Source organism: Erythrolamprus reginae, chromosome 2 (genome assembly GCF_031021105.1).
Source record: "Erythrolamprus reginae isolate rEryReg1 chromosome 2, rEryReg1.hap1, whole genome shotgun sequence".
NCBI classification, from domain to species: domain Eukaryota; kingdom Metazoa; phylum Chordata; class Lepidosauria; order Squamata; family Dipsadidae; genus Erythrolamprus; species Erythrolamprus reginae.
In genome coordinates this window covers 282,331,469-282,358,050 of record NC_091951.1, presented here as the reverse complement: position 1 = coordinate 282,358,050, position 26,582 = coordinate 282,331,469, and the positions used below count along the sequence as shown (strand labels likewise).

At 36.0% G+C, this 26,582-nt stretch overlaps 1 protein-coding gene across 11 annotated transcripts in view; it reads left to right on the top strand.

The window, feature by feature from the left end:
• Positions 1 to 26,582, top strand: part of CDC14B (cell division cycle 14B) — a 65,885-nt gene that overhangs the window by 3,006 nt on the left and 36,297 nt on the right. For 7 of the 11 annotated variants that reach the window (XR_011558328.1, XR_011558327.1, XR_011558326.1 and 4 more), the window contains exons 2-4: positions 14,940 to 15,033; positions 20,745 to 20,820; positions 22,788 to 22,880. Coding sequence is in view for 6 of the 11 variants with exons in the window: in XM_070742797.1 (XP_070598898.1) it covers positions 14,940 to 15,033; positions 20,745 to 20,820; positions 22,788 to 22,880 (263 nt within the window). In the remaining 5 variants the exon portion in view is untranslated. Of the gene's footprint in view, positions 1 to 12,508; positions 13,224 to 14,939; positions 15,034 to 20,744; positions 20,821 to 22,787; positions 22,881 to 26,582 lie in introns of those variants that run through there. The other 4 variants (XM_070742801.1, XR_011558330.1, XM_070742799.1 and 1 more) reach the window with 4 other exon arrangements.

Sequence of the window (26,582 nt, the reverse complement as noted above, 5' to 3'; positions counted from 1 at the left end):
ACAAATTCTCCAACTTGTTATGAATGGTTAAATGGACTTTAAAAGCTGCTGAAAAAATAAGAAAAGGAGACAACTATGTATAGTAACTGGTTTCTAAACTATGATTCTCTGGGTTCAATTCCAGGGAAATGGAGGCCAAACCCCCTACAGCATGATTATGGCTCTTTAATTGAAAGACTGATTTTGGTTTCAGTTTTGAAGTCAATCAACTTCTTTCTGATATGTTCACCAAAAACAAAGACAAGCCTAAAATTTATATAAGCCCACTTCCCAAGAGAATTAATCTGCCTGTTTTATTGCTATTCTGTCACCAAAGTTAAGTTTTGGGTAAATTATTTTTTATATGCCTAGAGCCAATTTGCAATTTTTTTTTCTTAAAATATAAATTCCTTGTTACAAAGTTTTGTAAACTACATTGCTGGAGGTTTTGAATTATGCATAAACTGTATACTTGGTATGCTTTCAATTAGGATCACTGTTTGTTCGAAAATGTACAAAATTGTCTGACATAAATTATTTGGTTCGTTTTTCTTGGTAATTTAAATTATTTAAACCAGCAGGTTCAAGTTGCCTGGATTTAATCTGACTAGGGCACAATAGTAAACTCAGTATTACTCTGAATCTTGACTTTAAAAGTATTATGTATACAGAAAAGCAGTCCAGAGTAGATTACTGTATTACAATTGAACAGGAAAAAAAATACTCAAGAAAACATTGTTTTTACCCATGACATTTACCCTTGTTATCTTGAAATCTATCTTTAACAGTTAATCTTTAACTTTTAATAAAATAAAAAGGAATTATAACTGGCAATAATATAAAAGGAAATCTTTATTATGAATACTGTATAAAGAATATTGTATGAAAATTTAACAGCTATATTACAGCTAATAAAGAAGGCAACTCATCACCTGTTGCAGCTTAACTTATTGAGCAAAAGCTGCACTTGGCTGGGCTCACACATCACTATCAGTGGTTAGGTTCTTTTATCATTTAACCCCAAATCAAACTACAATTATGGCTTACTTGAATGTGGGAAGCAGCCATTTCATCCCAGAAGTCACCAATTTTATATTATTAAGTATTTCTTAAGTAACTCAATGGGTAGTCCTTTACAAACCCTTAATTTTTAAAAAGATATATTTGTTGCTGCTTCTGCTATATTATGATTGAAAAACCTCTGTTCAGATTTAAAAACTTTTTGTGACATGTAGCTTTGTCATAGATATTTATACTAAAATATTTACAATTGCATTGCAATAATTCTTAGAGAGAATAAGTGTATTTTCAGAATGTAACCTGTTTTGACAAGAAGCTATCTATTCATATAAATGGCACAGTAGTCACTACCTCTGTAAAGATACTAGACAGAAAAGAATTGTAATGCCTGTGTATTGAAATGTACTTGGCAAATCTGTCCTATAAAAGATTAAATAATACATTCTGAAGTATTGCTTTGATAGAATAACCCTTCAGTCTGGATTAGTCTGGAGTTTCAATGCAGAAACCCAATATTTTTAGTAGTGCAGTATTATATCAGTCATGGTGCTACAGAAATGTTCACCATAAACAACTTCTCACAAGAATATATAAAGTATTTTTAGAAAGATGGTGATAAATACAAATTGGCAGATCATCAACATTGCATAATATATACTCCCTGTACCCAAATTTAGTGATATTTGCTTTGAGAAATTACTATTTATTAAATTGTTGTAAGTCATTGAGAGTTGCATAAGTTTGCTTATATATATGTATGTGCTAAAGACTTGGGGCGGCTCACAACAAAAATAAACTTGGGTTAATATAAAACATTTCAATTTAAAATAATTGCAGTCATCCATACATTCATGGGCCGACCTCATTAATAACCCTCTCATCCCAGGTCAGTGGCCCCACACCTGATGGAACTGTCAGGTCTTTATGGCTTTCCGGAAAGCCAATAAGGTGGGGGCAGTGCAGATCTCAGGAGGTAGCTAGTTCCAGAGAGTCAGGGCAACCACAAAGAAGGCTCTACCCCACAGACCCGTCAGCCAACACTGTTTAGCCGACGGAATCCAAAGAAGACCAACCCTGTGGGATCTAAATGGTCTCTGGGAGGTATGTAGTAGAAGGCAGTCTCAAAGATACTCTGGTCCTGAGTAATACTTAGTAATTATTATTTCTATTATATATATATACAATGGGAAATAATTGCTAGTTCTTTAGCTAATGTTGACCTTTATACATATCATATTCTTCTAAGGGAATTGTAATGTACTCAAGAATTTTGGCCTTTTGTAATTGACAGTTGGAAATTTTGTCAAATGTACAAGTGTGTAAAAAAACAAGTAGGACCAACACAGATAGTTTATGCCATGATCTTTATGATTTTCATTTCTTGATACTTTGTGATCGTCTCCTGTTCTTTGTTTTCTATTTTACTGTTCCCTGGTATTTCCATATTAATTATCCACACATCATCATCATCATCATCATCATCATCATCATTATTATTATTATTTGGACAGAGGAGCTGGAAGTCTGAGTCAAAAGCTTTATGGTTTACTTATGCAGATTTGAAAAGAGGGGGACATAGAAAAGAGGAAAAATGCAAAAGTGAAGCTATCTAAAAAAGGTGTAAAGGTAATTTAATTACAATGCAATATTAATTAGTATTTGAGAAACCTGTACAGTGGAACCCCGACATAAGAGCTGCTCTACTTAAGAGCAACTCGAGATAAGAGCTGGGAGGGGAGAGATATTTTTGTTCTACTTACAAGCCCAAATTCGAGATACAAGCGCCAAGGAGCTGTCTCCTGAAGCCAAACGCTAACTTCCGCGTTCGGCTTCAGGAGACAGCTGCGAAGCGGCGCGCGTGTTTTAAAAGGTTGCAGCCGGCCTGGGGGGCTCGGGGGGGTGCTTGCAGCTTTCTTTCTTGCTCTTTTTCTTTCTCTCTTTTACCTTCCCTTCCTCTATTTCTTCTTTTCTTTCTCCTTCCCACCTTCTTCCCTCCCTCCCTCCCTTCACTCATTCCTCTCTTACTCTCCCCTTTCATAAGTTTCCTTGCTTCCTTCCTCTGTTCCTGTCCCTTCCCTCTTTCCTTCCTTCCTTCCCACCCTCCGTCCATTCATTCACCCATTCCTCTCTTGATCGCTTAAAGCCGGTCCCTGGTGCAAAAAGGGTTGGGGACCTCTGTCCTACAGGACTGGGTGGCAGAGAAGTTGAACATATGTAAATTTAAAAGTTTAAGAAAGTTTACAAGTTAAGTGAAAGAAACTTCATTATTCATTTATATGTACATGTACATTTCTTCATTAAAAACATGTCTTTCTGCATAATTTAGACTAACTTTGTGAGTTTTTTGAGGGCTGGAACCAATTAAAATTATTTACATTAATTCCTATGGGGAAAAGTCGTTCGAGATAAGAGCTGCTCGACTTAAGAGCCCAGGTCCGGAACGAATTAAACTCGTATCTCGAGGTACCACTGTATAACTTCAATAGCATTGTATTATATGTCCCTATTCTTTGAATAAGCATAAGCAGCCTTGAGAAATAACACTACCATAAGCCATTACCGTAGACTATTTATTTTCCATTTTATTTTAACAGTCATTTTAAAAAAACTAATGCATATAAATAGATTCACAGGCTATACAAAATTGACAAGAATTTTCAAAGTAGCATTAGATTAATACTACAGTAAAGATAAAATTTGAGTTTTAACTGTTACTGAGATTAAATCAATAATTAACTAGCAAAGGTATAGTAAGAATCATCAATCAGAATAAATAAGAGAAATTTCTATTACTATCAAATTCCTATCCTTACTAAAATAAATACTTTTAACAACTTTGGATGCAGTATAAATCCCTGTGTAGAATTATAGCCCATAAATAGTTTCCAGATTAAATTCCATATTGTGTTTTTTAACCACAAAGTCATCATTTTCATTGATGCATACTCCCATGCCTTAGTCTGCTATTCTTCTAAAAAATTAATTTTGCATAATTTCTATTAAAAAGCTAACCTTTCCTGACCACTGTTATCATATAGAGAATTAATGTTATCATAGAGAACTATCACTTTGTAAATACACTGCTCAAAAAAATAAAGGGAACACAAACAACACAATATAACTCTGTGAAATCAAACTGTCCGCTTAGGAAGCAACACTGATTGAAAATCAATTTCACATGCTGTTGTGCACATTCAACTTTGTACAGAACAAAGTATTCAATGAGAATATTTCATTCATTCAGATCTAGGATGTGTTATTTGAGTGTTCCCTTTGTTTTTTTGAGCAGTATATATAAGGCTAGGTAATATTTAATAAGAAAACAGCTCTCAGGAAAGAAGTCAGTATTTCATTCTATGGTGAACCGCCTTCTAAAATTATTGAGATTGAAGACATTGTCATTAACTGCAATATTGTTAGCACGTACTGTATTATGTATTTGAACAGTCAGCAATGGAGCTATATAAGAGGAGGAGAAATTTTATACCAGTTTTCTTCAATGTCATATTCACAATAAATTTGATATTTATCTTCCATTGATATACTCATTGTTATATATCAACTGTCATGTAAATAAGCCTCAACAGATGTTCTGAATTTTGTTGATGTTTTCCAAAATTAGTCAAATCTAACTTGTTTTTTTGCAATTTATACTATTCATTGAAGGTGTTTTTGGCTATTCTAGAGAAAGCTACCAAAGATTTTATTTTTGTTTTATCCAAAATTTAATATTGATAACTATATGATATGAATAATATCTCCATGGAACAATTTTTTAATACATTCATTTTCATGAAAAATAATCGTAGATGTTTTCAAATTCATAGCATCTTTGCCCATTTTGTTATAGAGAATACTCTCTGTGCTAAGTGAATCATGGCTATTTATAGAAGGGATATAATGGAGTGTGCACCTGGAGGAACAGTAAGGAAAAGTATTGGCAACACACAGCTTTCCCAGAGGCTCGGATTAAGATACTGTGCAGTCCCAAGATGATGGGAGGAGATGGAGATTCAGGATAGCCACATTTTATAATCCCTCTAGTTATATCTAATAGGTTAAAAGGTTAAGTAGCTAGCTTTAGTTTGGCAAGAGTCTGTCTATTACCGGTAGGTATAAATAAATAAATGAGAGAATTTGATTGGATTTTTCAGAATCATCTTGGGCCTAAACAGGGATCCAGATATTTTACAGAATGTATGATGGTGAAGTATTTCCAGGGAAGACATGGTAACAGAGATGACAACTGACAAAATTAAGAGCTCTTCCTAATTCCTGCCTGGACAAGGAAAAGACCTGAAGTTGCCCATAAATGCTCTAGATCAGGGCAGTCAAACTTGCGGTCCACCAGCTGGATACATCACGGGCTGGCTATGCCCATACCCCATTTAGCAAAGAAGGGGAAGTCCCAATACGTCACGTGACACCGCCATGATGTTCAAGTTGGACATCCCTGCTCTATACAGTTGCTTCTTATAAAGACACAGCAAGACAGTGGCATTGTGTTGGTTTAGAGCTCATGAAAATGAAGGAAGCCATATTCACTCAAACAATGGTCAACACCAGAGTTCACAAGTTTCTTTTAAAAACATTTTTAGAAATTGTTTGCTATCTGCTTTTTAGCTATCAGTAATCTTTGAATCAACAGGTTTTACAATAGTGAGTGAGTTTAATTCAATCCTAAAGAAAATTGTACAAGTTTAAGGATTTTTTTAAATATAAAAAGCAAAGGGTAATCAGAACATTGGTTTGAAAAGTTACAATGGACTAAGAGCTCAGATGTATTTGAAATAAATTATAAGACTCCTTCCTATGGAAAAATGTTTTCATTCTGAATTCTTTTTTTAAAAAAATGATAGGATGAGGCCTTGAAGTTTAGATACCCGAGGGAATCAGAAGGAATGAAAGGTTATAATTAAAGAAGAATGACACTTAAATATGATTTACAAATACAGAACGGTGCAAAATACATTGGATCTATTAAAGGATATTTGTGAACAATGGACCCAGTTAATTTTAAGAATATCTGCTGTTATAAATAGATTGTGCTTTAAAAAGATATTATGAAAGAGAAACAGCTTGCTGTGTCGGTTAAGCTGATATCTTAATTTGTGGGAAGTGGAACAGATTTAAGATAGCCAGTCCCTAGAATCTCCCAAGGTATGTTTGTTATATCTTATGCTTAGTCTGGTAAGATTCTGACAAGATTAGACATTCAGCAAGAAGTGAACTTTCGCTGGATTGTGTTATGTCATTTTTGAGCTAAGCCTGAGAGATATATAAGAATAAACAAACAAACAAGATTTTCTGGGTAATTTACAGATTTTGAAGATTTTGAATAATTTTGTGAGAAGCAAAAAAGGAAAAAGAATAAAGAAATTAAGCTCCATGACATCATTTCAAGGGACTAAAGTCCAGATTGTTAAATGTAAATTGAATAGAAAGTTAGTTTATTTGATCAAGATGAAAATAGATATGTTGTTATTTCTGGTAATCCGTAACCCTTTTTGTTTATCAAGACAAATGCTGAGGTTTAAGGGATTCGTTTATAGACAAAAGATGAACTAGCAATGCCCATTTAGTCTACAGAGAGGGGCGGCATACAAATCTAATAAATAAATAAATTTAATTACAAAAGAAAATGGCTGAATTAAATTTGGTAAAGTTGCAAGTGAGCTGTAAAACCTTGTGGTTCTTAGAATCATAGAATCAGAAGGGATGCTGGAGGTCTTCTAGGGATGCTGGAGGTCAGCTACCCAAGGCAGGAATCTTTTCTATCATCTGAGACAAATGGATGTCCAGTCTTTTGAAAACATGTAGCAATTGAATTAAAATTCAATTATTTTAATTGTTCTTACGGTCAGGAGATTTCTCCTTATTTCCAGTTTGAACTTCCACCCATTGCTTCTTGTCCTGTTCTCAGATGCTATGGAGAATAAATCTTCCCTCTTCCCTATGATAGCCATTCAAGTATTGAAAGACTACTACTATGTATTCCCTGAGCCTTCTCTTCATTAGGTTTAACATGCCCAGTCCCCTTAGCTGTTCACATCATCTTTTTTGAATCATTCAGCTGAATGCAGAATTTTGAAACATCTAATAGCCTATTGGCCCTCAGGAAAACAAATATGAATAAGCAATCCCATGGATTATTAATTCAGAAATAGGACCCATAAACTCTTGTTTGCTTGCTATTAAATCTAAACAATGTTGAGTCTAAATTATGTTGTAAATGTACATTTCCCATTACTTAATACAAAGTATTCCATTATTCAAGGAAATTGTTTTGCATTGTCTGTTTTGATTATCGCAAAGCTTTTTCATGAAACATTAAATATTCTCTAGCTGCAGTTATTACTCTGCAAATATTGATAATCGGTTTACAAAGGTACAGCACTCTCTTTTTGTGTAGTAATTTAAAGAAGTTAATTTTAAATTTGAATGATCTATTTTAGTAAGGAAGTAAACCTATTACAAAGAAATAAAATATGCCCTGTGGGTAGGATTTCATCAATGTTTTAATTACAGATAATCCTCACTTAGCAACCAGCACAATTAGGTTCAAGGACTCTGCTGCTAAACACTATGATTGCTAAGCAAAGTATCATAGACCCATGATGCATTTACTATAACATTTCCCATTTGATTATATAAAGCAAGTCACCACTGGTTGCCAAGCACCTAAATGTAGATCACATGATCATGGACAGGGTTGTAAATGTGAGAACCATAACTGCAATAGTCATAGGTGTGAGGACTGGTCATAAAATTACAGTGCAGTTGTAACTTCAGATGTTCCTAAACAGGACAGTTGTTATGCTTTCTGAAGTCTACCTATATTTGACATATAAACTATATAACTATTAAAGCATTTAAACCAGGCCTGCCAAACTGGCGGCCCACAGGCAGGATATGGCCCATGAAGGCCACGCCCACTCCAGCTCCGCAAAGACAGAAACATCCTGATACAATATATCACAATATTGCTCACAATGCAATTGGGTTTGACACCTCTGATTTAAACCACTGATTTATACCATTAACACAGTTCGAATACTAACTATAACAGATTTGATTGATTTTTCCTTTGCATGATACATGCACAGCATCTAGTCATTGTACTTTGTAAACAAAGACTTAGCATTAAGTGTGTAACATTCACTCTGGTTTAGTTAATATGTCAAGAGTTAAACAACACTGCATATATCTTGACCATTGGCTGTGATATGCAATTTAGAACAATTATTATATATAAACCATACTGAAGCTGTGCAACAAGAATAGTGAAGTTAGCATTTAAGAAATATTGGTAGTTGAAAATATGGCAGAGACTAGGATGGTAGTTTGCTTTAAGATGGAGTGCCCTATCCATTTGTCCGACTTGGGCAGTGAAGAACAAGCAGAAATCCATTCTTGTTGTGGATTATTTCATTCTACTGACCAGCCCTCCAGGACAAAATTTCCAGTTTCACAACATGTACCTCTAACTGCATGAGCTTAATCTTTCAGAAGTCTTTCAGGAATTGTTTATTTAAACATCTTGCCTTTTAAGAAAGCCAGGTATTCCCTTCAAATTATGCAGTATTCTTTCAGTCTGCAGTAGTAGCTTGGTCTTTTCTTTTTTCTGAAAGAAAAGAGGTCAAAGATATAGTGATCACATTTCATGCTATTCTATATTGGCTGTCATCCCTGTGAAATTCAAAAGCTTTTCATTTAGTTGTGACAAAGCTCATCCAACTTTTCATGTAAGTGTCAAAAGGACAACGGTTACTCAGAGTGGCTTTGCACAGACAAGTAACAGCCACCTAAACTAGGGGTCAACAATCTCTCGGACCTCAGGGACCACTAAATCTATAATTTTAAATTCTGCAGATCACTCATATGATCTGCCTAATGACCGGCTGGTTGGGAGTAGCTAGGTGGAACCTTCTTCATGAATATTTAAGACTAGGTGGTCATGTCACTGGGTGGGCATAGACAACTCCATGTCACTCACATCAAGGGACACTTCACCAGCCTCTACTCACCCCTCCCACCCACCCCTCTCCTGCCTGCCCCGGCTCTTTAGGGAACAGGAAGCAGTTGTTGGAGCTAAGTGGTTACCACAGGAAAGAGTTGGCAAAATAGTTGGCTCAATTCAAATTGGATCTGACCAAGAAAGAGGCTCAACAGAAGCATCTCACTGAGGACTACGAGCATAGGCTTTCCAAGCAGAGTGCAAGGCCAGGTTCCAGCATTTGGAGGCTCAGTGGGCTGAGATGATCAGCCAGTTCCAGGACATGATGCAGTCCGACTGGAACAAGGCCTTTCGGCTCTTCACCACCAGTGGCACCTCCCTCCAGCCCTTGCCCTTGCCCAAAGCCCTGCACCAGGGGGCTGAAGCAGACCCCAAGTTGGAATTTCTCTTCCCCCTCCATCCACACAAAAAGATCCCAAAGGGGGAGACTCTGCAGCAGCAGGCCGTAGTTTGAGGACCCCTGATTTATTATTATTATTATTATTATTATTATTATTATTATTATTATTATTACACTGTATTATTTAGATTTTTATGCCGCCCCTCTCCGGAGACTCGGAGCAGCTTACAACAGCAATACGTAGTACAAATCTAATGGTTAAAAAAGGACAGTTTAAAACCCTTATTATAAAAACAGTCATGCATTCCAGACAAACCATACATAAAATGAAACAGCCCGGGGGAATCAATTCCCCCATACCTGATGGCAGAGGTGGGTTTTTAGGAGTTTGCAAAAGGCAAGGAGGGTGGGGGCAGTTCTGATCTCCGGAGGGAGTTGCTTCCAGAGGGTCGGGGCCGCCACAGAGAAGGCGCTTTCCCTGGGCGCTGCCAGACGACACTGTTTCGTCAACGGGACCCGGAGAAGGCCAACTCTGTGGGATCTAACCGGTCCCTGGGATTCGTGCGGCAGAAGGTGGTCCCGGAGATATTCTGGTCCGATGCCATGAAGGGCTTTATAGGTCATAACCAACACTTTGAATTGTAACCAATTGTGACCAATACAATTGAATTGTATTTAGTGCAATATAAAAAATGCAAATAATTTTTCTGTGGACCACCAAAATTTTCTTGCAGACCACCATTGACTGCTGACCTAAACCATGACAAGGCTTGCAAAGCTTCTAACTTTTTTCTTCCTTGGATTGGTTTGCAAATTGGGGGACTAATGTGCCTAGTTGTCCTTTGCAGCATATGTCTCTTGTCTTTCTGTAGCTGGATGCAAACCTAGTGCTACAGTACTACTGGGTAAGATTTTACTACTGAGAGGCACAGGTTTTGGTTGTGTTGAAGAAATATGTCATATCTGAGAAGTGCAGAACTTGAAAGCTTTCCAGAGCTCAACTGCAATGTTATGTTGTACTTTTAAAAGACAATGAAATTACTGAGTTTGTTTCATAGTAATAAGTATATTAAGAGATAAAAATATGAGTGGGTTTTTAAACATTTGCACCCTGAAACTGTTCCATACTCTACACTTACCATCTTAAGTATGATGCAACTAACTTATTACCATACCACTTGTTTAAAATTGAAGAGAGCTTTTGGCATAAAAAATAAATATACAATATTTTTGTGTATTTAAGAACTATTGCCTACTAATATATTAAAATACTGTACATGAGAAGTACAGGATAAACTTATGTAGAATTTTAAAAGCATTATTTTTTATGCTTTATTTTGTGGAAGTGGGACCCAATCCAGTTTTCTTCTCCCACTACAGGTAGTCTTTGACTTACAACAGTTTGTTTTGGTGACCAAGTTACAATGCCACTGAAAAAATGACTTAAGAATTTTTTTTTCATAGTTACCACTTCATGTCACCAAAATTCAGATGTTTGGCAACTGGTTCATATTTACAACCATTGCTATGTCCTGGAGTCATTTGATCATCTTTTGCAACCTTCTCACAAGCAAAGTTAATCAGGAAGCCAGATTCACTTAACAATCAATTAACTACTGTAACTTTTTAACTGCAGTGATTCACTTAACACTGGCAAGAAAGGTTGTAAAATGAGGCAAAATCCACTTAACAAATCTCTAACTTAACAACAGAAATTTTGGGCTCAATTGTGATTGTAAGTTAAGGACTACCTTTATTACACAAAATGAATGTAAACTTTTCTGCAATAAATCAGATCACCAGTGGCAACAAACAGATTTTTAAAAAGTTAACACTATGCTGCCTTCTACTGGTCATCTTAATTTTTGCAGATCTCTTTAATATTTATAGTTCATTGAATCTGGTTTTCAACACACAATGAGTTACAATGTAACCAAAGCAAGGAGATTTACATTATATTCTCCAACAACTTTCTGCATGATCAATTAATTTCCCTCTGAATATACTGGGGTAAGATTTATGTTAATGCAATCAATATGTTAATCTTTACATTGGGAAATTTCAACGCTTCATTCTTCTTTAAGATCACTATTTCCCATATCAACCTTGGTGATTTTCAGTACATTTCTCTCTATTTCCCCCATCTACCTGAATTACTGCATTAAATATTAACAGAATAACAGAGTTGGAAGGGACCTTAGAGATCTTCTAGTCCAACCCTCCAACTCAAGCAGGAAACCCTGTAACATTTCAGACAAATGGTTGTCCAATCTCTTCTTAAAAACCTCCAGTATTGGAACATGCACAGCTTCTGGAGGCAAGTCAATTCACTGATTAATTATTCTGTCAGGAAATTTCCCCTTAGTTCTAGATTGGTTCTCTGCCTGATTAGTTTCCATCCATTGCTGGTTGTTCTGCTTTCAGATGATTTGGAAAATAGATTGATCTCCTTTTCTTTGTGGCAGCCCCTTAGATATTGGAATACTATTATATCACCCCTAATCCTTTTCATTAAACTAGAGATACCCAATTCCATTCTTTGTTTTAGCTTCTAAACCCCTAGTTAATCTTTGTTGCTCTTCTCTGCACTCTTTCCAGAGTATCAACTTTTTTTATATATTATGACCAAAACATTTTAATTGTTAATTATTGGCTTTAAATTGTTTTGCACTGTTTATAAAGTGTATTATATCATATTCTATATATATTTGGTTGTAAGCCACCTAGAGTAGGGCAGCATATAAATCCAAATAAATAAATAAATAAATGAATGAATGAATAAATAAATAAGATGCAGTATTTGAAGTATGGTTTTACCAGGATATTATAAAGTTGTAGTTATAATACTTCTTGTGATCTTTTAATTAGAGAGTTGTAAAGAAATAAATTGGCCTATTTTATTTCCCCCCTATAAAGGCCTCTGAAACATTAGTAATTTTTGAATAGAATATGTAGATTTATATATATATTATTTTAGGTGTTGCTAAGCGTATTTGAGGTGGAGCCGGGTAGTTTTCTGCCAGAGTGGCACGAGAAAGACACAGAGCAGCCAAGGGAGAAAAAAAGCCAACCCAAACGGTGACCAAAATCTTCCATTCCTCCCACGAGTAACTAGGCCAGGCCGAGGGAGGCTCCTAGACTGAGCAAAGGCCCTTGGTGGTGGTTGCAGTGCGAAGTGGGCCAGCGTTTGGCAAGGAGGGACTCCGCTCCCTTCGCCAGCCAATGGCCGCTCCTCGGTGCGAAGCTTTGTAGAGCGGCCTCCTTGACTCTGAAGGAAGGGACGCGTTAATCATTGTTGGGAAAGTGTTAGTCGGCGCCTTCGGCTTGGAGCCACGTTCGGAAAAGCGAGCTGGGACGCCCGACGCAAGGCCGGCATTTGGGGACGCGTACTTTTTGGAAGCCCCTGGCAAGACCGGCGTTTGGAGAATTGCTCCCCGGGCCCAACAAATCAGTGACACGGGGAGCTCGTGAAAGCGCGCGGAAATGACTGAGGGTCCTCGAGGCTGCCTGTTGAAAGAGGGAGCTGAAGTAAACTCAGAGAGGGGAATAGAATTTTGTGGCGCCTTTTTGCGGAGCGCCCTTCGCCTCGGCGTTTGAGTTTGCGCGCGGAAACGCTCCCCCCACACACACACAGACACACAAGAAGCAAGAAGGAGGGGCGTTGCGGGTAGTACTCCGAGGAGGGAGGGGGAGATTTAGGAGTTTCTAACCGCGGCTGCAAAAGTCAGCAGCGACCTCCGCCAGCAGCCATTTCCAGCAGCTCCCGTGACGCTCACTCGACCAGTCCTGTTGGTCTCTCGGTTGAATGTTGATAAACGGAGATGAACGCCGCCAAACGCTTGCCCTTGTGCGCGGAGTTAGTTAAAGGTAAGCTAACAGCGGGCTTTAACGAAAACGCGCGGGTGGAGAATGCCCCCCCCCCCGACGGAACAGGCAGAAGTTTTCCGCCAAGTGGGGAGAGAGGCCAACTCGCTCGCTTTATGGGTTTTCAAACTCTTTCTTGATGCAGGATAAGCGGTTTAAAACAAAACACAACAAAACAGAGGTGCCGCAAGTATGTTACACAACAAAGAACTTTTCCGCCTCTCTGTCGGAGCTTAATCTGTAAGCCTTTTAAATCTTGGGAGTAAGTGGAACGGTTGTGTCTGCAGGGCTGTTAGTCTGTTTTTCCCCAAAATTGCAAATCACCCCAGCAGTTGGTGATGTTACTGGCCTCGTTGCCCACCCATATACGATTTTTTTGGGGTGGGGTGGTGGTGCCATTTTTGGCAACATTTTAAATTAGTTTTTCAATAAATATTTATTATAGTCAGTCTTGTGTTTGTACTGCATGGTTGTAGCAAAACCATGGGAATAATGTAACAAATTGTGAAGCAGTCTGTTTAACGTTTGTGTTCAGGATACATTGATTTAGTATTGTTCACAATTTTGGTTTTTGTGCAATTTGTAACAGTTTCTTTGCTTTTAAGAGAGCGTTCTAAAAAATATCCCTCGTTTTTATGTTTATGTTTATGTTTATTTTCAAATCTCAGATTTCAGACCTTTCCCAACTAATTAGAGATGAATTGTGTTTTAGCTGTTATTTTTTAATCTGTATTTCCTGCCAGATTTTCCTCTGCTTAAGAAATCTTAACAACTGTCACTGATAGTAATTTAAAATCTCTTAGCCATGGGAAGGATAGAATGGCAAGGCTGTGTCCCTTCTGTAACTCTGCTTAGAGACCATGTTAACTTAGCTACATTGTAGTTAGTGTACATGAGTAAGCAACATGAATATACTGTATCTTCAAAAGACAGTCTTTACATGCAGTAGCTACCAACAGTGGGCTTTTGTTATTCTGTAAAGCACTAAAAATTTCCAAAGTGGAAATTGCCAAGATAAAAACAATTTATCTCACTTTTATTATTTTTATAAACACCAAGAAAGCAGCCATATCTGATATAATAACATAATATTTCTTCCTCCTATTTTCCCCACCTGGTGAAATAGGTTGGGCTGAGACAGTAACTGGCCCAACCTCACCCAGCAGGCTTTCACGCCTAAGGCAGGACTAGAAGTCATGCACTCTTAACATCAATAGTATAATTAACAAAACTGCTTTGTTGATGAAAGAAACTTACAAGTCTCTAACCTGGTGATTTAACCATTGAACAAACTTTTATTGCCTAATTCTATTTCTAACATGTTAGGAAGTCAGTAATTTCAAACGTAGCCCATAAATACAGCTTACAGTACTTGTAATGTTCCTTCACATGATTCATGTGAATAATTATATTAATGTTGCACAGAAAACAATTGTAGTTTCAGTGAGGTAGGTAAGAGTTCTTTTTGACAACTCTGCTTATGAATTTGAATTTCTTGTATCCAAATTTAACAGTTCATCCTTTATGCCATTTTGAATAGTTATTAATACAGTACTTACATTGCCAATTTTCTGAAAGCATCAGATTCTGAATAGAAGTTTTTATTTTTGTTATTGTAACTTGGCTAAAAAGAAATAGATAAATCTATCAACCCATTTTCTACAATTGTCTGTGTGCTCATTATAAATACTATTTTGGTGTTTTTGTTTTCAATTTCAGATCGTCTTTATTTTGCCATTCTGTTCCATAAACCAAAAAGCAGTAGTACAAGTACACACTATTTCTGCATAGATGATGAATTTGTGTATGAAAAGTAAGTATAATATTATTCCCTTGTTCTGAAAGACAGAAATAAAAAAAGAGCAATAACATTATGACATACATTATGAAGCTTTATGATAAAATAAATATAATAGGCATCTGGTCTTTTATCATTGGCCAATTGTGGTCAGTTAGAAACCTTTGATTCTAGAAGCATTGTTTACTATACAGATTGTTTGTGTATAGTAATCTCATAACCTTATTCCTCATGAATTTAACTCACAGTTTGTAGGCCCTCATTACTTGTGACAAGAAATATTGGTGTGATTTCACTGTACTTTAAGGTGTGGGTGTGGGTGAATTTTATATATTTGATTCAAGTCAATTTTGATTCCTAGCAGTAGCCTAGGCTAGACAGATCCATGCAATTTTCTCAATAACACTTTCAGTTCTTGTTTGCCATTGCATTCTTCCCATTAATGCCTCAAACTCACCTGGCTGTGGTTTCTAGCCTGGATCACTAGGAAAAAAAATTGCTTCCTTTTTTAATTCTGAATTTTCCAGCATTCATCTTCTTAGATGGCTATCTTGGTCTATTCAAAATGGTTCCATTCAGAAATTGAAATTAAAACTGAAACATGAAGTTTGGTTGATATTTTTTGCTTTGAAAAGAAGTTTTATTGAATTTGGAATAAAGCAGTCAAGTGTGACCATTTTTCACACTTATGACTATTGCAGCATCCCCCTAGTCCAGTGATGGTGAACCTTTTCCCCCCCAGGTGCCGAAAGAGCATGTGTGCATACTATCGCACATGCGCAAGTGCCCATACCCATAATTCAATGCCTGGGGAGGGCAAAAACAGCTTCCCCCTGTCCCCTGGAGGCCCTCTGGAGGCCAGAAACAGTTTCCCAACTTCTGGCAGGCCCAGTAGGCTCGTATTTTGCCCTCCCCAGGCTCCAAAGGCTTCCCTGGAGCTGGTGGAGGATAAAATTGCCCTCCCCACCCCCCAGAGGCTCTCTGGAAGCCAAAAACAACCCCCAGAGCCTTTGTGTGAACGAAAAATCAGCTGGCTGGCACACACATGCACGCTGAAGCTAAGATAGGGCAATGGCTTGTGTGCCAGCAGATATGGCTCCACATGCCACCTGTGACACCCATGCCATAGGTTTGCCATCACTGCCCTAGTCATTTGATTTACATTTGGATGCTTAACAACTGGTTCATATTTATGACAGTTTCAATGTCCCATGGTCATGTGATCAGCTTTTCAGTTTTCTGACAAGCCAAGTGAACGGGGAAGCCAGATTCACTTAACAACTGTGTTACTAATTTAACAACTGCAGCGATTCATTTAACAATTATGGCAAGAAAAACCGTAAAATGGGCTAAAACTCCACATATTTTTCACCTAGCAACATAAATTTTGGACTCAATTGTCATAAGTCGAGGACTACCTATATCTGGGTACTGCAAATATCATTTTAAAAAAATCTATCCTAGAGGGTGGGACTTTTTTTTGCATTTGCCTCCTTTCTAGGGTTGAGAGAAAATGCCTGACCCAAGATCATTCCAGTTGGTTTCATGCCCTGGATGGAATTTGAATGCAAGGTCTCCTGTTTTCTAGTCTAGTGCCTTAACCACTACACCAATCTGGCTCTATCTTGAGGGGTTGCGTGGTTGCTAAGAATGAGATGATAATAATAAAGGAAGACAGTATGAGTATATTTGCGGTCTCAAAATATAGTAATGTGTTTACGGCAAAAATAGCTTTAAGCTGATTGAATTTCTGAAAAGCAGACTATCCAGTTGCTGCAGCATATTTCCTCTCCCAATTTTTAAATTAAAAAGCAAAGGTCAGAAGGACTTAGCAAATACTTATAGAGAATGCCATAGTGAAGCATGTAATTCAAAAGAAGTAATTTTATAAAATGCAGTTAGAACAATTAGCAGCTAAAATTAGTGGTGATGGAAAGGGAAGAAGAAAAGATGTTAATAAATAAGGAAATGTATTTCTGCCTTATTTCTTTGAGAATAAATAAAAGGGACCCAATAAATAATGATTTTTGTTCCTTTTATTTTAACACTATTGAGTATTAAATATTGGCGCTAGTACTAAGTATTTGCACAACTTGTACTGCACAAATATTTAATTTTTATGATATTGCTTGAAGCTTGTTTAAAGCTTCATAACACTGTACAGTATACATATTTTTCTAAATGAACATATAGCAGTCAAGAAGGCTTATTTGAAATAGAACTCATTATTGTAGAGTAAGAATATGGCATTTGTATTCATTAGTGTCCAAGAACTGAAAAATGAAATGCCAGAAGTGGGAAAAGGCATTTCAAGTTCTAGGTTTTTAACTTAATAATGTACTTCCTAGAACACTAGGCAAAAATAATAAAGAGTTTAAGAATATTTAAGATTTTTTTTCTGTGTAAATCTGGAAGCAAATTGATACAATTGTTTCTAACTAAATATTGTGATGTTTTAAATATTATTATATTTTTAACTGATCTGAAGCATTTTTATGCTAAAGAATCCTGTTTCATGTTAAATTGAAGAATAATGATAAATATCCATCTCCACAGAGTTTCCATTTGAGTTGAGCTTTTACTTCTGGTAACTTCCTAAACATTTCCATGTAGCTTTTTTAACAACAAAATGGAAATAATTTGCCACTGCATTCTTTTAGGATGTTTTTTTTACTTTCCAGTCTAGCTTAATGGATATCCCATCCAAGTATTAATCAGGTCCAGTCCTTGTTTGTTTCCAAAACCAGAAAAGTCAGTTGGGAAGTACATTTTCTACTACAGAGACTAAGCATGCTTCCTTCATTAGTTATTGTGATTAAAATACTTGAAAAAGATCTACATTTCATAAATTTACACTGGGAAACTTGTGGCCTATCAAGCGTTCTAGAATTCTTAACCCTCCAGCTAAAAGATAATGTTAATGTCAGTTAAAATTCAGTACATCTGGAAAGTCCCAAGTAGAGAATTATGGCTTGGATGGTGTATCCTTGAATGAAAAGCAGTTGAAATAAGAAGTTCTTATGTTGGAATTCAGTATTCTCATTATTGGCCTCCAGAAATATTAATCCCAAAGCATTAAATATAGAAATGTGTAGCATTGTTTATTTCAAATGAAAATGGAGTTGCAGTGTTATTTTGATGGATAGATTCAAAAATATTTCCTAACTTTCCATGGTATCTCAAAAATATTTCCTAACTTTCCATGGTATCTCTTTCCATGGTATCGCTTTAAGGCGAGTCATTTTTACAGAGATCAAAATGTTTATATTTACCCAGAGATGGTTGAAATTATTCACTGGGTTGAAGCCAAGGGTCAAATGCTTCTGGTTCACTTGTGCCTGTTGATTGCTGGAGAGCCAGTGGCGAAGGGACTGTGAGGCTCCGGACACCGACATTTGGGTTCTTCTACCCTCTGCGCATGCGCAAACCATTCTGTGCATGAGCAGAGGGTAAAAGAACCCAAATGGTGGTGGGTGGGTGGGTGGAGCCTCACAGTCCCTTCACGACTGGCTCTCCAATGACTGACAGGTATGAGCGAACCGGGAGTATTTCACCGCTGGTTGAAGCTAGAGACTTCCATTCATCTTAATAATATGAATCAGTTGAATTATACTATAAAAGGCCTGCAGTCCAGAAAAATTGATAGAAAAGAATTCTAGTATCAATTTTATGCAGATGAGACCTGTCTACATGGTTTTCTCATAACATTTCACTATGCTACTGGTAAGAGCAACGTGGAATGTTATGATAAAACCATATAGATAGGGCTCGTCTGCATAAAATTGATACTAGAATTATTTTCTATCAATTTTTCTGGATTGTAGTCCTGTTTGAACATTAGGCTGCTACAGAAATTGCCATCTCTATGCCTGAAATATTTAGATGCTGATTTGTCTCCCTCTAGTCTAGGGCACTATATTTATTTTTGTTTCCTCCAGTTATCTGGAAATTGTGGGAGTTGAATCAACACATCTGAAGAAATACAATGTGAAGTTCTACTCTAGGGTCTTCTTCTCAGTTATGAAATATTTTGCCCTAGATATCACTAGCTGACTAAAACTATTCATGTTATCTCTTGCCTATTATTCGCAGAAGATACATCCATCATGGATGCTATAAATAGTTTTAATTTAGGTACTGCTTGTTTGGACTGGTTTTGTCCCCAGCCATCTTATGTGACCAAGTTGATTGTGGAATTCTGAAAAGAACATGTACATTTAGGCATCGTTCATCTATGTTGTGGTTGGCTCTGGCCCAGCTCCTGCCCCAAGGAATGTGGAGATGGATGCAGGGGAAACATCAATATGTCATAGGCCTGTTTTATTGCAAACAGAGTCAGGTAGTGCAGTTTCATCGGACGAAGAAGAAGGTGGGGGTGACTTGGAAGAGGGGGGCTTGGCACACAGCCCAGGAAGCCAATCTGCATTATCTTCGGTCGATTCGGATGAGGAAGTGTTAGACCCACGCATGCGCAGAATTATGCATAGAAGAGACCAATTGAAGAAATATTACAGGAGATAAGAGAGGCCACCAGTGTTTGGGTGGGGCTCCAGCAATTAGAGCTGCTGATATAAATAGCAGCATGCTGGCTTGGCTGTTGTGGAAGATTATCTGATCGTTGTTCTTCAGGACTGTGCCTTGCTGTTTCCGGACTTTGTTGATTTTTCATGACTTTGAAACCAAAGCAGAGCAAAGTGTATGTGTTTCACTTCCTGGAAGAAGGAGGGCTGTGACATTCCTTCACAGCTGCTAGCTAAGTACTTAAGGACTGATTAAGGGGATTGTACAGACTACCAGGTTGTTTTGGGACCAGTGCTCTTTGCAATACAAAAAGGGTGCTTTGTTTCTTTTGAATTTTTGTGATAAAGAACATAGTTTTTGAACTTTCAAGTGTGTAAGTGTGTGTGTGTCTGAAATTTGTACCCTTGAATTTTCGGGAGACTCATACCATAGAACCCGGCAGAACAATCTATAAATTGATACATTTCATTTGGAATATGTATACTCTGCATGACTCATAGATATGTATGTTGTCTTCTCCTGGAGACCAGGATGGTACAAATGATGACCTGGCTTTATAATCTACTTTTAGCTACTGTCACATTAGTTATTCCTTTGGTGCCTGTCAGTATAATCTGCCATAAGAGCCTCTAAATAGTATTTTCCCTATTAAGCCGTAATGAATATTCGGATTGCTACATCTATAGGTCCTTTATAAGTTACATACAGTGAAGAAGTGGGTCAGTTAAAACACCAAGCCTATTGGCATATATGGATCAATGAATCATGCAGAGTTGAGTCAATTAGCTCTCTTTGTGGGTTGATACTTTAAGGCTTACATGGATCCTTACTAGTCTGATCTATTTGCAGCATATGTGTGTACTGTTGAAAGTCACTTTTACATTTTAATCGAAGATTTGCCTACAAAATATTGCATTACTTATTCTAAAATGGTTTCACCATTTACTGACTTCATAATCTATGAGATATTACTCACTTATTTAACAATCTATGTAAAACTTGCAAGATTCCTCCCTCCATTAATTAAATTGTGTTTCAATGGTTATATTGAAAGAGATGGGGTAAGTGTGCCAGTTATAATGCCTATTTATTAAATTTAAGCAGTGGGAGTGTGTGGATAGAATGGTTTTTTTTAAAACACATTTCAATAAGGTCTTTTTTTCCTCCTTCCCTATCCTTCTCTTTCCCCCTCTCCTTTTTCCAAGTTTCTATGCAGATTTTGGCCCACTCAATCTGGCAATGATTTACAGATACTGTTGCAAGCTAAATAAAAAATTAAAGGTAACATCTAATAGTTTGGTCATTCTCATTTTCTTTATAAACTGTTAGAGGGAGTGAACGTTTTTTTCTATTTGTCATGTTTGCACTTTTTTATTATTGTATACTACCCTCCCAGGAGAAATAATAAAATCAAGATTTATTTGGACCCTGTGGTTATTCTAGTGAAGGAGAATGTTTGCCAGAGGAGTGGGGGAAATACACAATCAGTTTAAATAATTCGGCATTCATAATGTGGTTAATGATTAAAGGCAGAAACGTAAATTTATAAAATTTGAAGCCCTAGTAATCGGGAGCAGAGGAAACTTATTAAGAAACACTTAGGTCTAACCATTTGAGTGGTTAGTTATCAATAGCTCGCTTTTAGTTACAGAAGGAAATTTCTTTAGTATATTTTTAACAGCTGATGCATATTCATAGTTATTTACATTCCTGAATATTTTAGTGAACGTATTATATAAATCACAATACTGAAAATACAGTTCTTATATTTTACGGGAATGTACTTTAATGTATAAATAAATCGCAGGAATGAAATCTGTTCCCATTTCATCATTCCTCTGAAAATAAATAATTTTAGTTACTATGTTTGTTTTCATCAGTTGTGTCATAATACAAATAAATAGCTTGTAATTTATCTCTTTTTTCATTGTAAATAGTCACATGCAACAGCTGATGGAGCTGCATGGTAACTTGCCAGTTATTTTCATGTGTTAAAGTAGTATCCATAGTGTTAGTAATAGAACTTCTAAAATCAAGAAAACATAATTCAAATTATTTTTCAGATGTTTTATGCAGCATGCAATTATTATTCTATTAAAATACAATTTATATTAAAAATATCAAAAATGCTTCATATTATTGTATAACAGTATATTTTAATTCAGTTTTTGAAATTCCATCGAAATATGAACATCTTTTTTTCAACCTATAGCTGTACTTTTAAGATTTTCAGCTGATGAGTTATTAGTATGCAATTTAAAAATATGCCCTAATTCTTGAATTATCTTATTCAAATTACTCTGCAAAACTTGGTTTCATGGTAATTATGCTTTCAGTGATCTAATATTGTTAAGATCTGGCCTTTTTTTTATAGATAAACGTCTTTAGGGATATAATCCCTGTATTTTTTAGTTTATATGTCAGATTGTGTCTGTCCCCTTTCTGCTGACTAATGATTTCTCACAGGCAGGAAAGTAATTAATGCATCTTTAAACACTTTAAAAATTAATTGGCCTTATTAAATCAGTAAAGCTGAGAAACATTACTCTACGGTAATTTCATTCTATAACTGAGTGAAAAATACCGAACGTATCAATCACTGAAGCATGCTAGAACTTTCTAAATAATTTCATTAAGCTAGTGGTTCTTTAAAATTTTGCTTCTTAATTTTTTTACTCTCAGGACACCTTGCCAATTTTAAAAATTATGAATGAAATAGCTTTTGTTTGTATGGGTTATATTTATTAATATTTGCCATATAAAAATTAAAATGGATACAGTTGAAGACTATTTAGAATTATTACATGGATTTATGTAAAAAAAATAAATGCATTAGATATTAAAATGCATAAAACATTTCTCAAAAAGTGCTAATTTCTAACAAATAAAAGTGAGAATAATTATGCTTTAAATTTTTGAAAATTTCTTTAATATACGGCAAATAATTCCAATAATGGTGAATTCATGAGAGAGTCTTAGGGGATCCCTAGGGGGTCTTTGGACTACACGTAGAGAAACACTGACTTAAAATATTAATTTTGAATGTTTTTTTTTTCTCTTGCTGTCCTTTTGTTACATATAAGAATCACCGTGCCACATTCTCTTTTTATAGTGGATGTTGTCATGGAACTACTTCTTAAATGTTGCATCTCTGCATTTGTATTTGGAATTGTATTTGGAATATTTACATTCATTAATATATCTAAAATCCAAGGATTACAATTATAATTCTGTTCATTTCTTGATAGTCTTTTACCATGTTAAGGAAGAAGATTGTTCATTATTGTGGTTCGGATCAGAAAAAGCAAGCCAATGCAGCCTTCCTCATAGGCTGTTACACAGTAAGTATTTTAACCTCTTAAACTGGCAAGGTTCACAAATTTGACTTCTATTCAGTATCAGAATTGGAAATAACTTTCATCTTATTTGCCTTTTACAGAGTATATGATTAGAAACATTATTTTGTGTTTAAAAATCAAAGAGTTATACTAGGGATTTTCTTTCATTAAGGGCACTTCAGTATACATTCTCTAGATGTCATACAGACAACTTATTTAAGTAAAACAAAAATTTAAATTGAAAAACAACACTTTGGCAATCACAAAGTAGACTCAATTTGAGTAACAGATAGTGAAGAGCAAAGAGGGAAGATTTGTTTGAAAACAAGGGTAGGGTTCAAAAAGTGCCCCAAACCATCAAACAAAGAAAGCTAAGCCCCATTATAGAGAGCATACCGGGGGCTAGAAAAAGTGGGAGAAAATGATCCATTTGGTTTCATGGCTCACTGCTTTATTAAATATATATATATTAAAAAATTATTTAATTTGACTTATATGCCGCCCACTCCTTCAGGACTGCTCACAACAATGAAACAATACAATGAAAAAGTCAAATTCAACATTAAAACAGTAAAAAAAAAACTTAATATGACCCCCTATAACTATAAAGCCCCCTAATAATTAATACCCCAAATCTGAAACAGAACAATCATACCTTCACATATAACAGTCAAAAAATGTATCTGCCGGGAGTAGGCTGTAGATTCTCATGCCCTCCAGGCCTGTCGGAAGAGCCAGCTCTTCAAGACTTTTTGGACAGCCAGTAGGGTAGCAGCAGTGCGGATATCGAGGGGGTACTTAGTTCCAAAGAGCTGGGGCCACCACAGAGAAGGCTCTCTCCCATGGGCCCACCAATGACATTGCTTAGTTGACAGGACCCAGAAAAGGCCAACTCTGTGGGATCTAATTGGTCTGTGGACATACTAATTGGTCTGTGGACATACTAATTGGTCTCTTGGAAATACTACCATAATTGGTCTCTGGACATATCAGTACTTTTATCTTACATGTAGTTTCTGCAAACTTGACTCCTGCTGATTTGATAGTTTTGAAGTACACAAGTTTGAGATTGCGGCTTTAATTTCCATCTATTAATTACAAACACTCCTTATTTAACCACTATGTCAGTTAGCAATCACCTGAAAATACATTGATAATAAATGACAACAAAAATTCATTCTTTTGACCAATGCAGACATTTAAAATCAATTTACCTACACTTAAGAAGGAACGTTTTCAGTATGAGACTAAGTTCTGATTAGTTTTAAGTTTCAGGCCACAGATGAGCCAGTGGAAGGGTTCTAATCACTACTTAAAAACACAGAACAGAGCTTGTTGACTTGTAATTAGCACTTTTTAGGGAAATACTGTGCTGCAGAGAAAAGCCACTCAGGAAGATAGCTTGTTTAAGCCATCTCTCCACCCCATAGAGGCAAAGAAAAGCAGTACTGGGTCAGGCACAGGTCACTGTAGGAGAAAACTATCTGAACCAAGCCAGTAGTAATCAGTTATCTTTGTTCTCTTTTTCAGTCATGAGTTTGCTTAGCAATCATTTTACTTAACAGCAAAATCGCTAGAATGGTACCCGAGAAGTGGGTGTAATTATAATTTTTATGTAAAAGGTGCTTTCATTCATATAATGAAGGGGTCAACCGATGAGGACAAGGAGGAAAAGTGAATGGGTTTCTGACCTGGAAGATTATCCTTTCTCATGTTACCTGTACATGTTAAAGTAGACTTGCTTTATGAAGAGTAAGTGGCATGATCCACTGATTCTGATCTGGTTATCAAAAAATAAGAGTCGTTATGAAATTGACAGTCCTTCCTATTTTTAATTGCATTTGGAATTGTGATTCCATATTATTCATACAATCATTGTGCTATTCCCGTATTTGTTAATCGTACCTAAAATCTGTTTTAAGTCATTCTTAAAGTAAGATAGTAGTCATAATTATTCTCTCCTACGCATGAGGGTGGTTGAGTGTCATGAGTCAATGTGCTTTATTTCAACTAACAGATTATCACTCTGCAGTGTAACAGAGTTTTTATTCAGAGAATCACGCCGTTCACACTTGCTTCTTTAATTGCCCCGAGGCACACATTCTTTTAATCCAATTTAGTTTTTGCTAGCAACTGGGAAGGGAAGGCATAATCCATTTTTATTAATTATTTGGGGCTCTGTGCTTGATCTGTGACGTTATAATATCTCACAAGGAAGCTAGTGACTGATTTGGGTGGATTGTAAGATTTAAGTAGCAGAAACTACACTATAATAAAACAGTATTTTCACATGATCTGGGAATGCTCTGGGTCTTCATTAGTGACAGTGACATACAGCCAATGTGCCACTACTTGTCCTCTCCAATTTACAGTATTCAACATTGTCAAACTTGATTTATCATTGTATTGTTATAGCAGAAGAATGTGGGTAAAATCATCTTTATTTAAACACAAGTATAGCCTTATCTGTTTTCATTCCAATTCCAAATGTATCTTTACTGCAAATTTATCTGAACTAATATTATAAAAGGAATTCAAATATTTAGTTTGCACAATTACTTAATCCAAAAATAGTGTTAAGATAGTTTAATCAAACTAGTTGGAAGAAAGCCGAGGTTTGGACACTGATTTATTTCTGGATGTTATTTGGAATGCTGACACTAGTCATTGTTGATATTAATTAATTAGATAGTTGTTAACATGAAAACTTCAGTTGTAGTTTGAGATTTTTCTACTTTTATGCACACAATGAAATACCTTTGCTAGGATGTGTAATATATGTGTTATAAGATGTAAAATTTACATGTTATCCATGTATGCAATTGTAATATTTTTTACTGAAAACCAATGGTTTCATATAAAATATCTTCATGTTTGTTTAGATGACTGAAAATATAATTAAAAACTTACGATTTTCTTGCTTATATCAAAATTATCATGATATATAATGTTTTTCAATCTAATATGAATTTCCTCTTTAAGATGATGTTTCATCAGATTTATTTCTTCCTATGATGTTTCTTTGTATGTGTGTGGGCGAGAGAGAGAAAGATTGATCTGGTCTTTTCAAGTTGAAAACCCAAAGGCCTTGAGCAGATTACACAGGATAAGAATGAATAGTCTGTGTTATACAGTATTTTATTTTTGAATTGGCTCGTGCCCTTAGGGATGAAGATAGTTGTATTTAAGATAGAGAGATTCATATTGCTCAATGCTAAATTCCTTTTACAAAGAACTTGTTATGGTTATTAATAGTCTTTCTGTTCTACTCTCTACTGGAGTTTGAACTTGTATTAGATGTTTCTAGAGGACATGTTAAAAGTAATTCAGTAAGATTTCAAAGCATATTAAATATGAAGAGTCATAAAAACTTTCTACTTGATGTGACAATTCTTAATTATTAGAATGCAAGTTCTTGTGTTAATTAACTGTAGCTTAGAATTTAATGTATCTAGTAACTATCATCAGAATACAGTGATACCTTGTCTTACAAACGCCTCGTCATACAAACTTTTCGAGATACAAACCCGGGGTTTAAGATTTTTTTGCCTCTTCTTACAAACTATTTTCACCTTACAAACCCACCACTGCCACTAGGATGCCCCGCCTTCGGACTTCTGTTGCCAGCGAAGCACCCGTTTTTGTGCTGCTGGGATTCCTCTGAGGCTACCCTCCATGGGAAACCCCACCTCTGGACTTCCGTGT